General features: G+C 43.3%; 1 protein-coding gene across 2 annotated transcripts in view; it reads left to right on the top strand.

Moving 5' to 3' along the window:
• Positions 1-7,763: 7,763 nt before the first annotated feature.
• The window catches only part of LOC147630642 (adenylate kinase family protein), a 140,407-nt gene continuing 136,041 nt past the window's right edge, over positions 7,764-12,129 (top strand). For both annotated transcript variants that reach the window (XM_086810572.1, XM_086810571.1), the window contains exons 1-4: positions 7,764-8,123; positions 8,199-8,300; positions 8,374-8,502; positions 8,584-8,718. In XM_086810572.1, coding sequence (XP_086666698.1) covers positions 7,878-8,123; positions 8,199-8,300; positions 8,374-8,502; positions 8,584-8,718 — 612 coding nt within the window. In that variant the 5' untranslated portion in view covers positions 7,764-7,877. The remainder of the gene's footprint in view (positions 8,124-8,198; positions 8,301-8,373; positions 8,503-8,583; positions 8,719-12,129) is intronic.

Here is a 12,129-nt window from a genome sequence, read left to right as displayed (position 1 = left end):
TACACATATGTGGGTGTGTATACATGCACGTGCATGTATACACACCCACATATGTGTGCGCACACACACAAGTGCACATACATACACTCACATACTTACACATATACTTGCATGCACATACACAACATGAAAAGATGCAGGGGAGAAGAGAGCTTGAGCTCTTGCAAGCACACACACACTTACAAAACCCTAAAAGAGAACACACAAGGTGAGAGGCTGAAAATCTTCGTCTTCTTCACACAACATTCAACACACCATATACAAAGATAAGGGTACACACCATATGAAAAGGTACTCAACCAAATACATAGTAGGGTTCTCTATAGTGTGAACCCAACTAAATGAGCTGGCACTATAACTATGCCAGTCTCTAGAATGGCTGTCACACAGCCTATCATCCCACTGGCCGCATATCACCCATGATCTCACCAACCATGCCAGTGGTGTAAGTGTGGGGCCTATCCCCCAGGCGGGTCATCAGTGTCCATTGCCTCACTAGATGAGCTCGATATCTTAACACTCCCCCTCGAGCTCAACTCCATCTCATGTACACCAAGCGAAGCCCTGAATTTGCGGAGCTTCTCTATACCTAATGCTTTGGTGAAGATGTCAGCGACCTAATCCTGTGTGCTGACATAAACAAGGTCAACGTCTCCTGCCAAAACCTTCTCTCTGACAAAATGGTAGTGGACCTCTATATGCTGCATGCGAGCATGAAAAACTGGAATCCTGGCCAACTGTATACTACTAATATTGTCACAGAAAATGACAACTTGTCTATCCACTGATAGACCCAAATGTGCAAGTAGCTTTCTCAACCAAGCTACCTCACATGCTGCCATAACAGCACCTCTGTACTCGGCCTCTGTACTGGATAGAGCAACCGTAGGCTACTTCTTGCTGCTCCAAGTCACAGCAGCACTCGCCAAAGAAAACATAAAGCCACTAGTAGATCTTCTATTTGAGATACTACCATCCCAATCAGCATCTGTGTACCCATGTACACATATCTCTGTCGTCCAAGTTTCTTAAAATAGTCCACAATGCAAAGTAGACCGCACATACCTCAGTATGCATCTCAATGCATCCAAATACGGCTTCCGAGGAACCTGCATAAACTGACTCACCAACCCAACAGCATAGCTCAAATCTGGCCTGGTGATCGTCATGTAGATCAAGCTTCCTACTATGCGCCTATACATAGTAGACCCTCCACAAATCTCTCTTGAATCTGCACTCAACTTGCCATTCTGATCCAATGGCACTGAGATAGGCTTATAGCCTATCATACCATACTTGGACAACATGTCCAAGCCATACTGTCTCTGCAGTAATCCAATACCATGTGGTGACCTAATCACCTCAATGCCCAAGAAATATCTGAGCTCCCCCAGATCCTTCATCTCAAACTTTTGTCTAAGCAAGATCTTTACATCAAAGATCTGTGCATCATGGTCCCCCGTAAATGATCAGGTCATCTACATAGATGACAACAAGCACAACCCCTTTATCACTGTGTCTCACATACAGAGAGAAATCTGCATTAGCTACATGAAAGCCAATAGTGACAAGATATTCAGAAATAATGTCACACCATGCTCTTGGTGCTTGTTTTAAGCCATACAAGGCTTTCTTCAACCTGTAAACATGCTCGGGGTGACTCACATCCTTTGCTTTGACGCAACCACTGCTATCACAACTCTCATTGTTGCCATCTTGGCAACTGGGCTGAAATTTTTCTCATAATCAATGCCATATGTCTGCGCATATCCTTTGGCTACCAATCTAGCCTTGTATCTGCTTATGCTTCCATCACTATTATGTTTTACTTTGTACACCCATTTGCATCCAATGGCTTTCTTGCCTTCAGCAGGCAGGCAATTGCACTAAATCCCAAGTCTCATTTCCATATAGTGCATCCATCTCCTCATCCATAGCTCTCTCCCAACACACATTTCCAACAGCCTCATCAATGCATATGGGCTCTACAACCTGTACAACTTTTGCCCTGTATGCATAGTGATGTGCCACATAACCATCATAGGTAAACCTCTGCATAGGATTCTTCACTCTCCCAGATCTTCGTAGCTTTGCATTCATGGCTTCAATAGCCTTCTTTACACTAGGTGTTCTCATCCACTGGTATCCTAAGATCCTCATCAAGGCTCATCTCTGAGCCACTAGACTCTCCATCAACATGAGAATGGCTTGCAGAAATGTCAGGCATACTAAGGGGCTCAACCACTTTCTCTTTGCCTTTATGTGATGTACTAATCACATTTGCAGGGCTGGTATTATGACGCAGCCTGCCACTCCATGGTCTATCAACTGAACCACTAGATGAGGTCTCAAAGACTGTGATTGCTGACTTGTATTTTGTGCAACCACATTTCCACACAAAGACTGTGATTGCTGACTTGTATTCTGTGCAACCACATTTCCACTCACATCAGCCCCAATAGCTTCTTTTTCAGCAGCATACCAGCTGCTCATCTCATCAAAAAACAACATCCCTACTTACCCTCAACTCACGTGTAGCACCTGTATCCCTTTTGCTCAAGGGAATACCAAATAAACATACATTTTTCAGCTTTTGAATCTAGCTTAGTTCTTAGCTCATCTGGCGCATGCACATATGCAATGCATCCAAAGACTTTAAGATGAGACAAATCAGGTTTTTTGCCAGTAAACCTCTCCTCTGGAGTTACATCATGTATGGCTGCAGTTGGAGTCATGTTCATGATGTAAACTGTATAGCCTCACCCCAATAGCTCTATGCGGCATATTCTTCTCTCCCATCAATGCTTGCGCAATCTCAGCAATGTGCCTGTTTTTTCGCTCAGTAACTCCATTTTGCTCTGCAGAGTGTATCTGCATGTAAACTGTCTCTGAATACCATTCTTCTGCAAAAATTCAGAGAACTCATTGAAGAAGTACTCTCCCCCTCCATCTGACCTTAGGCACTTTACATGTTTCCCTGTTTGCTTTTCAACCATAACTCTGAAATTCTGAAAATGAGTGAACACCTCACTCTTCTCCTTGTGTGGTCATCAATAAATGTCACATAATACCTGCAGCCTCCCATAGACATGGTCTTCGTAGGACCCCATATATCGTAATGCACAACATCTAGTGCATTTTTTCTCACATTTTTGTCACGTGGAAATACATGCTTTGTTTGCTTTCCAAATTGGCATGCTTCACATATTTTTTGCATACCTTCAACTTTAAACTTTGGTAGCCCTGTCACAATTCCTTTAGTCTGCATAGACTTCATTCTCTGCACATTCACATGTCCAATTCTTTTATGCCAAATGTCTGTGTCTGGAACAATTCCTGAACCATTTGCAAACATTGCAGCACTCACTTCAGGCATGTTTACATTCAATGTAAACATTCTGCCCACTCTGTTGCCTTTTGCAACCAACGTGCACTTGTCTTTAAAGTCTTCAACATAACAACCATCATGGTTAAACTGAACCTGCAAACCCTGCTCAATCATCTGGCCAACTAAAACCAGATTCTTTGTTATGTTCGGAACATGAAGTACATCTGCAAGGTACTTCACTTTGCCATCCTGTATAGACAATGGCACATCTCCAACATGGGCAATTGGATGAGCAGTGTCATCCCCTGTTTCCACAAAACCTGGTCTTTCAAGGTTTTTCATCTCCTTGAACCACTCCCCATGACTTGTCATGTGGTTCGAAGCACTTGAATCAACGTACCATACATCATCTTTATGTGCTGCTTCAACATTTTTAGACATGGCATTAACGATATGCTGCATAACAAACAACCTTTCATCATCCTCATTGTTTTTGCTCGAGGATGCATAGTTATTTTGCTGCAATTTTCCATTTTGCATGTTAGCCTACTTCTTATAACAATCTGCCTGCACATGTCCAGGCTTACCACAATGAAAGCATCCACATGTATCATTATACTGTCTTTGCTAATTTCCACGACCTCTTTGACTCCCCCTGCCTCTGAATTGGCCTCTTCCACCTGTTGTTGTTGTGAATTCTGGGAGACTGTTGTTGTTGCTGCTACTGGCCATAATTCTGATTACCTGTTCGGCCACCTCCTTGGCCGCGTCCACAGCCTCCTCTACCTCGTCCTCTTCTTGAACTTGTGCAGAAGGCTTGTTGCTCTGAACTGTTTTTGTTTTGTGAAGACTGTTGGTCTTCACCCAAGCTCTTCTCTTCTATAATCAACATAGACACCAAATCTATGAAATTGAGAATGTTTTCCCGAGTCTGAATAGACGTCTTGAACGCCTTGTATTGTGGTCCGAGACCACGTAGAGAGACTTCCACCTGATCATCATCATCTTCTGAAACACCAATAGATGTAAGGGATTCCACAATACCCTTGATCTTCAATGCATAGTCATTCACAGACATACTCTTTTTCTCCACAATATGAAGTTCATTCTTCAACTATATCTTTCATGCCTTGGTATTCGTTTCATAGAGTTTTACCAAGGTGTCCCACGCCTCCTTGGGGGACTTTGCATCCTGTATGTGCCCAATCATGGTGTCTTGTATACTGATAGAGAGCCAATACATAACTTTTCTGGCTCCTTGGTTCCAATCCTTGAACTCTTTCACATCTGCAGTAGTCGGATTGATCTCCGGTATCTCCGGTGCCTCTTCATCATGCGCTCACCTTCTATGTAGTCCCAGTAACCCTTTCCCATCAGGAAATTTGTCAACCTGAATCTCCAAGCTTGGAAGTTATTCTTGTCAAGCTTCTCAGTAACAATTTGGTTTATGCCATCATTTGACATCTTGCCAGACACACAAATTTACCAGAAACAGCACTCTGGTTTGTCCTGCACAAACTGCTGTATTTTCTGCAGATAGTACTGTACTACACTCCAAATGTCACAATTAGTGACCTCAATGTGCATACATACACCCAATGGCAACTGTTTGACCTCCTTGCAGCACACACAATGTCTGCATAACCAATCTGTCTTTCTGCAATTCTTAAAACAAAGTTCTGCATAGAATCGATGACTTGCTCGCAGTGCTTGAAATCGCATGCTTTCCGAAAAACGGAGGTCGTAACGCACCCAAAACGCGTTTTCGGCCTGGAAATTTTTTGTCCGATAGGACAATATAGTTGCCCTATAGCTTTACTCCTGCGAAGAAAGCTCCTCAATCAGAGATCGTTTGCCGGTGCCTCCCGTAGAGCTCCCGACAAGGGTGTAGTCGCCAACACAAACAGGGAAGAGTAGATGAAGCTCTTACCCTCGTACCGCTTCCTGTGCTTCTCTTGCTTGCAGCTCAGCCCTTAGCATGAACCAGGCTTTGATACCATGAAAAGATGCAGGGGAGAAGAGAGCTTGAGCTCTTGCAAGAACACACACACTCACAAAATCCTAAAAGAGAACACACAAGGTGAGAGGCTGAAAATCTTATTCTTCTTCACACAACATTCAACACACTATATACAAAGATAAGGGTACACACCATATGAAAAGGTACTCAACCAAATACATAGTAGGGTTCTCTATAGTGTGAACCTAACTAAATGAGCTGGCGCTATAACTATGCCAGTCTCTAGAATGGTTGTCACACAGCATGTCATCCCACTGGCCGCATATCACCCATGATCTCACCAACCATGCCAGTGGTGTAAGTGTGGGGCCTATCCCCCAGGCGGGTCATCAGTGTCCACTACCTCACTAGATGATCTCGATATATCTGAACACAACACACACATAGACATACACATGTAAATACGCCCATATACGCACACTTGAACATGAATACTAACATACACGTGCACTTATGCATACACAAACAAGCACACACATACACACACATGCATGTATATACATGTGCACATTCACACACATAGGCACACATATGCACACATACACTCTCTTGTGTATACACACATAGAGATACATACATGTGCATACACATAAGCACACACACACAAGCGCTACATGCACATATGTGATTTTATCAATACACAATCATATGCATGCATATACAGAGTTAACACACAGTCTCATTGTGAGGGTAACATGAGACCCACCTTCATTAAGATTTTAATACATAAAGGTGCACTCACAAAGACGTGTGCATATAAACTATCAACACATAAGGGCGTATACACTCGCACATGCACCTGTGCACATAGAGAGTTGGCATGCACACACTTGACACACACATGCACACATATACACACATAACTTTCATGTGTGTACACATACATAAACATACATAATCGACACATGCACAATCACACACACTTGTACGTGCACATAGAATCGATATATACATGCATATGCATGCACACACACCAATACACATGCATTTATGTGCATACATACATATACACACACACTTGCATGCTTGCACACACACACACACACACACACACACACACACACACTTGCATGCTTGCACACACACACACACACGCACGCACACACACATAACACACACAGATATATACATGCACATGCACGTGCAAGCACACACTCAAGCGTGCAAACACACACACATGTGCACATATGCATGCACACAAGTGTTTGCGTATGTGCATACGCACACACGTACATACACATGCACATACATACACATGTGTATTCACACACACACAAGCACATAGATGTACACCGATACTCTCTTTTGCGGACACGCACATAGAGATATACATGTGCATACACATCAATGCATACGTGCGCGTGCACACGCACACATGCACACACACACACACACACGAGGTGACACAATTACACGCATGCGTACATAGAGTTGACACACATATTCACACACTCAAAGCCCACACACACATGGGGCGACACACATAATTGCATGCATGTGTACACATAGTTGACACACGTAGTAGTCAACACACACACAGTTTGAGCGTGAGGGTAGCATGAGCCACCTTCATTAAGGCTTTACGACTTGATGGTGCACTCACATAGACACGTGTGCACACACCATCAACACATAAAGGCACACACACTCGCACGTATGTGCACATTCATAAAGTTGGCATGCACATAGTTGACACAGACATGCACACATATACACACATACATGTCCATGTGTGTGTACACACACACACACACACACACACACATGTACATTGTCTAAGCGTAAGGCTCTATACCGACAGTAGCGTGAGAGAGTATATGTGTATGAGAGGGTGCACGTGCGGGCGCATACGTGTGTGTGTGTGTGTGTGTGTGAGAGAGAGAGAGAGAGAGAGAGAGAGAGAGATGTGAACTCACAAACATGTACACATACATATTTATAGTAGTGTTCATCCCAACAAAACATATGCACATCTCACACTATGAGTGTATTCACACATATAGTCACTCACATTAGAATATAAGCTCACAAGTTGGTACATAGGGCAATTGAAATATTATTTCAAGGTGATTGTTGAGTTTTATTTCTATGCTTAGGTTTATGACTTGCATGCTCTCTCTTCTCAAGACAACACATCTGCTGGAGCAACAATGTGGGAAACTAATCCCATATCTACCACATGGCAAGTTTAAGAGCTCCTCTCTAACCACGTGCCACATGGTAGGAGTGTAATGCCAAGAGGCAAGTAGGTAGGCTATAGCAGCGCGAGGGTCTAGTACTAGTGTTGTTCAAGCCTTACTATAGAACCTCATCCATGTAACATTAATGATTTAATTAATGCGACACAAAAAAAACATTTGATTGAGACTATGTTGGAGATAATAAATCATATAATTTGGATTTCACGCTATTTGGGTAAGGCCTTCATCCGTTTGCCATCTCCACCAGGAGCAAGCACGAAGAGCGGCTGCTAGTAATCATCGTTTTCATTATTTTCGGGGAGGGGGAGGGGAGGAGGAGGTGGCACCCATGGCCGCCACCGCCACCGCCCACTGGTGGTGCTCCAGCAGCAGCAGCAGCAGCAGCAGCGGGCAGCAAAAGCTCTCTCGTTCTCCATCGTCGTCTTCGTCGTTGTCCTCCATTGCCTCCCCGCGCTTACGAAGAAACAAAAATGCACGTGTTCTTGCGCTTACCGCCACGAGCTTTTCACCCAGAGCTCCTCGCCGTGCACTTGTGTTGCGGCATAAGAACGGGGGCACCTCCAAGATCGAATGCGTGAGTGCTTAATGCTTCGTGTGTGCTGGACGTTCCTTCTCTGGCCTGTCTCACCTCAACGCCTTTTGGCCCCAGGTTTCGGCGCAAGCAAAGGCCAAAGAGGAGCCCTTGAGGGTGATGATATCCGGAGCACCAGCTTCTGGCAAGGGAACCCAATGTGAATTCCTCGTTGACAAGGTATGCGCTTTGCCCCACTACCACCACCACCACCATCACCACCATCCAATCCACATTGTCGGACCTTTTGCAGTACGCCTTGCTCCATATCTCAACTGGAGACCTCTTGAGAGCTGAGGTGGCCGCTGGGACCGAAAGCGGGCTGAAGGCCAAGGACTTCATGGCCAAGGGCCAGTTGGTGCCGGATGAAATAGTGATTCAAGTAAGTGCTCTTCAATTAGTACAAGGAGTCTATTTTGAAGATGGTTGTTGTATCTTGTGTCACGGCATCTGTTCTATGCAGATGGTGAAAGAAAAACTTAGCGAAGCTGCTGCGCAAGGGAAAGGGTGGTTGCTAGATGGGTTTCCTCGCAACTCATCACAAGCAGATGCTCTGGGGGCATTGGGGATCAGACCCGATGTGTTTATCGTGCTTGATGTAATTCACATGCCCTACACCAAGTTTGTAGTGATCATAAAAGATGTGGCGCTAGAATTAGTCCATAAAAAAAACTAATGATTTTCCAATATGCTTTTGCTGTGTAATTCAAAGCTTGGTTTTTACAAAATTCTATCTTTAAAAGTAGTCGATGCTTGGTTTTTACAAAATTCTATCTTTAAAAGTAGTCGATGCTTGCTTTACGTGCTTCACTGAGTGGACTCCCAAACCACAAGTCATTGATCATGGTGTGCAGCTGTGCCTTGACAAATTAAGCTTGCACATACTCACAAGCACTACGATGACATGATCAGGAATGCTATATCTTCTAGTCTACATTTTGCACGATGAAGCTGATGGTTTGAAACTTAGATTAGTAGTTTACATGATAGAAAGATTGCATTCTACTTTGTCAAAAAATTTTAATGAACGCCTCACATTATTGATTACTCAGGGTTGTACTAGCCCCTTAGGAGATCAAGGTATTGATAAGACTTAAATCTCTCTCTCTCTTTTTTTTTTTTTTTTTTTTTTTTTTTTTTGGGGGGTGAAATGGTGTTTTATATTATATATAAAAATGTACATCAGCCACATGGCTCACACAGAACCTATGGCCCCAAAAAACCCCCACAAAAGATCCTCTAAAGGATCATGACCATGCAAATCTGTACACTAATAAGAAAGCCTCCTAGCCAAATAAGCATCCCAGATAAAAGCATCAAAGATGAGCCAGCCGAGCCACCGTAGACCATAACGAAATAACATCTGCATCCAGTTGAGCTGAGAGAAGAGAAGAAAACTGCCAAAGCAGCAAACCGCGGATACGTAGAATGTGCCCATGTATTCCAGACAAGGAATCAAAGATGAACCCATTCCGTGTAGTCCAAATATGCCAAAGTCCTATCCATCTAAGGAAATGGAATATCACAAGGTGACTGTCCGAAGTAATGACTTGAGGACAAATCCCAAATATCCACTGATGAGCCGAAACAGTAGACCTCTCTACTGCCTCCCAAACGCAAGAGACAAAAGACCAAATCTGACGGGCCACTGGACAACTCATGAATAGATGCATAACTGTTTCAGTGCATGTCGTGCAGAAGAAGCAAGAGGCCAATGTAATTTTACGACTGCTGAGCTGATCCCGTGTAGGTAACCCTCCCACCAACATCCTCCAAATGAAAACCTTACCTTGGTAAGGGAGTTTAGACTGCCAACCACGCATAAGAGTTTTCTGCCACCATGATTTAGACTTGTACAATCCCCACACCTTATTGGCCTTGGCTGAAACCCACACCTTATTGGCCTTGGCTGAAACCCAATCTTTCTCTGATACGAGCTTATGATAGACTTGGTTAGCTGAAAGTGATATCAAGTCACCAGATTTACATAGTGCCCAATCAAGCCAAGGCTGATCTGCAGATGGCCGAGGCAATGGAGTAAAAGGCTCAACTGCATGCATGATGTCAACCCATAGTGGTTTAAATGTCCGAGGAATCCTAAAGTGCTGCCGAATACGACGAAACGAATATGACTCTTGGAAGAATTCCTCATCAAGCCAAATGGCTTCGTGAGTGCCTCGGTCTCTCTAAACTTGGTGTAGAACTGTCTAAGTCTTCGACCGGAACCATGCTTCCACTCATAGAGGAGAACATTCTCGGGCTCGATAACCTCTGCTTCGTCGACCACTTCATGCTGTTGCTAATCCAGAACCTCTTGCAATGATGGTCCAACATAAGGCTTCAACCAACATGGAAGACATCATGCATAGTCCAACGGTCTGGCAACTTCAACTTCATGGAGACATCATTGAGCTTATTTACAATAGGGATTGGGCCAAAGATTCGGAAAGAGAGCTTAGGACAACCCTTGCCCACTTGCTTTAACCAAATGCTCAAGAACAGGATGATCTTCTAGAGACCCAAAATTGCCTGAAACGCAATGATGCCAAGAAACTTCAAAAATGGCCAATGAGGGCAAGACAAAAAAACTCTCAAGGATAAAGGTTGCTCTTCAAAGGCCTTCTTTAAGAATATGTATACTTCCAAGAAGAGTTAGTCCATTCATAGACTCAAAAAGGAACTCAAAAAGGACAATGGGCACTGGACTCACAATAAACATCAACTAGGGACAGAAGTATTGAACCACTTTATTGCCCTTTTTGCAGCCCCTACACAGCCATCGCAAGAAACCCTGCATGCGCATCGCGCTCTTTTGCTGCAGGTTAACCAAATTGTTACACCTCAGAAAGCAATGGAAATGGAAGTGTCTTTTACAGAGGAAGAGTTGCATGATGCCCTACATGGTTTAGGGAAATGAAAATCTCCTGGCTGGGATGACTTTACAATAGAGTTCTTTCTTGAGTATTGGGATTCACTCAAAAATGAAGTGCTTTATATGATTAATATTTGTTGGCACTCTAATGTGCTTCTGAGAGGAGTAGAGTTCCTTCTTGAGTATTGGGATTCACTCAAACATGAAGTGCTTTATATGATTAATATTTGTTGGCACTCTTGTATGCTTCCGACCTCTTAGAAGAAAGGGCTAGTGCGTTTGCTCCTTAAAAAACAGCTATGTGATAAACCGACAGATTGGAGACCTATCACCCTTATGCTTGTCATTTACAAGCTAGTTGCTAAAATGCTAGTAAACATATTGAAAGATGTCCTTTATGATGGGCTGCACCCTGCTCAATATGGTTTTGTGCCTAGGCAACAAATCATGGATAACATTGCAAATGCCTACATAGGCATTGAATATGCTAAATACACAAATCAGGATGTACTCATAAGGCAAATAGATATTGAAAAGGCATTCGACACAGTTCAATGGCAATTCATAGCTCAAGTGATGGACAAAATGGGTTTTGGTCCAAAAACGAGGAATATCATATACTAGCCGTATGAGGAAGGGACAACCAAATGTATTATTTGGAATGAACTCTCTCATCCATGGAAGCTTGGCGATCCGCAAGACAAGGATGTCTATTGAGTGCCTTGCTTTACGCCATAGCTACTCACCCGATGCTCTTTGTACATGGACAATTTGATTGTATAAGGGAGGCTACATGGTATTGACATTACATGAGCCAGTCAATTTGTTAGTCAAGCGTATGCAATTGATTCCTTCTTCTTTCCCAGGAACACACTTTTTTTCTTTTTGTGGAATCATAAGTATATTAGATTTACAAGATGACTATCCAAAGTAGATAGTCCCAAAGTACATCAACTGAAGATGTCAATATAAGACAAATATACATCATGATCTATTTGGTCAACTTGCATGCAATCGAAGAAAGATTGATGCAGGGAGTACCGAAAGAAAGAAAATGTTGAAAAAGCCGCATCACCAAAAACTCCATGGTTGCGAACTTTCCATAGTGTCCATAAAGCCCAGTAGCGCACCCATGAG

The sequence above is a fragment of the Cibotium barometz genome, chromosome 16, assembly GCF_041138505.1.
Source record: "Cibotium barometz isolate CiBa-2024 chromosome 16, ASM4113850v1, whole genome shotgun sequence".
In the NCBI taxonomy this organism is placed as follows: domain Eukaryota; kingdom Viridiplantae; phylum Streptophyta; class Polypodiopsida; order Cyatheales; family Cibotiaceae; genus Cibotium; species Cibotium barometz.
The sequence above is the reverse complement of the archived record's forward strand: the minus strand, read 5'-3'. Positions and strand labels throughout refer to the sequence as shown.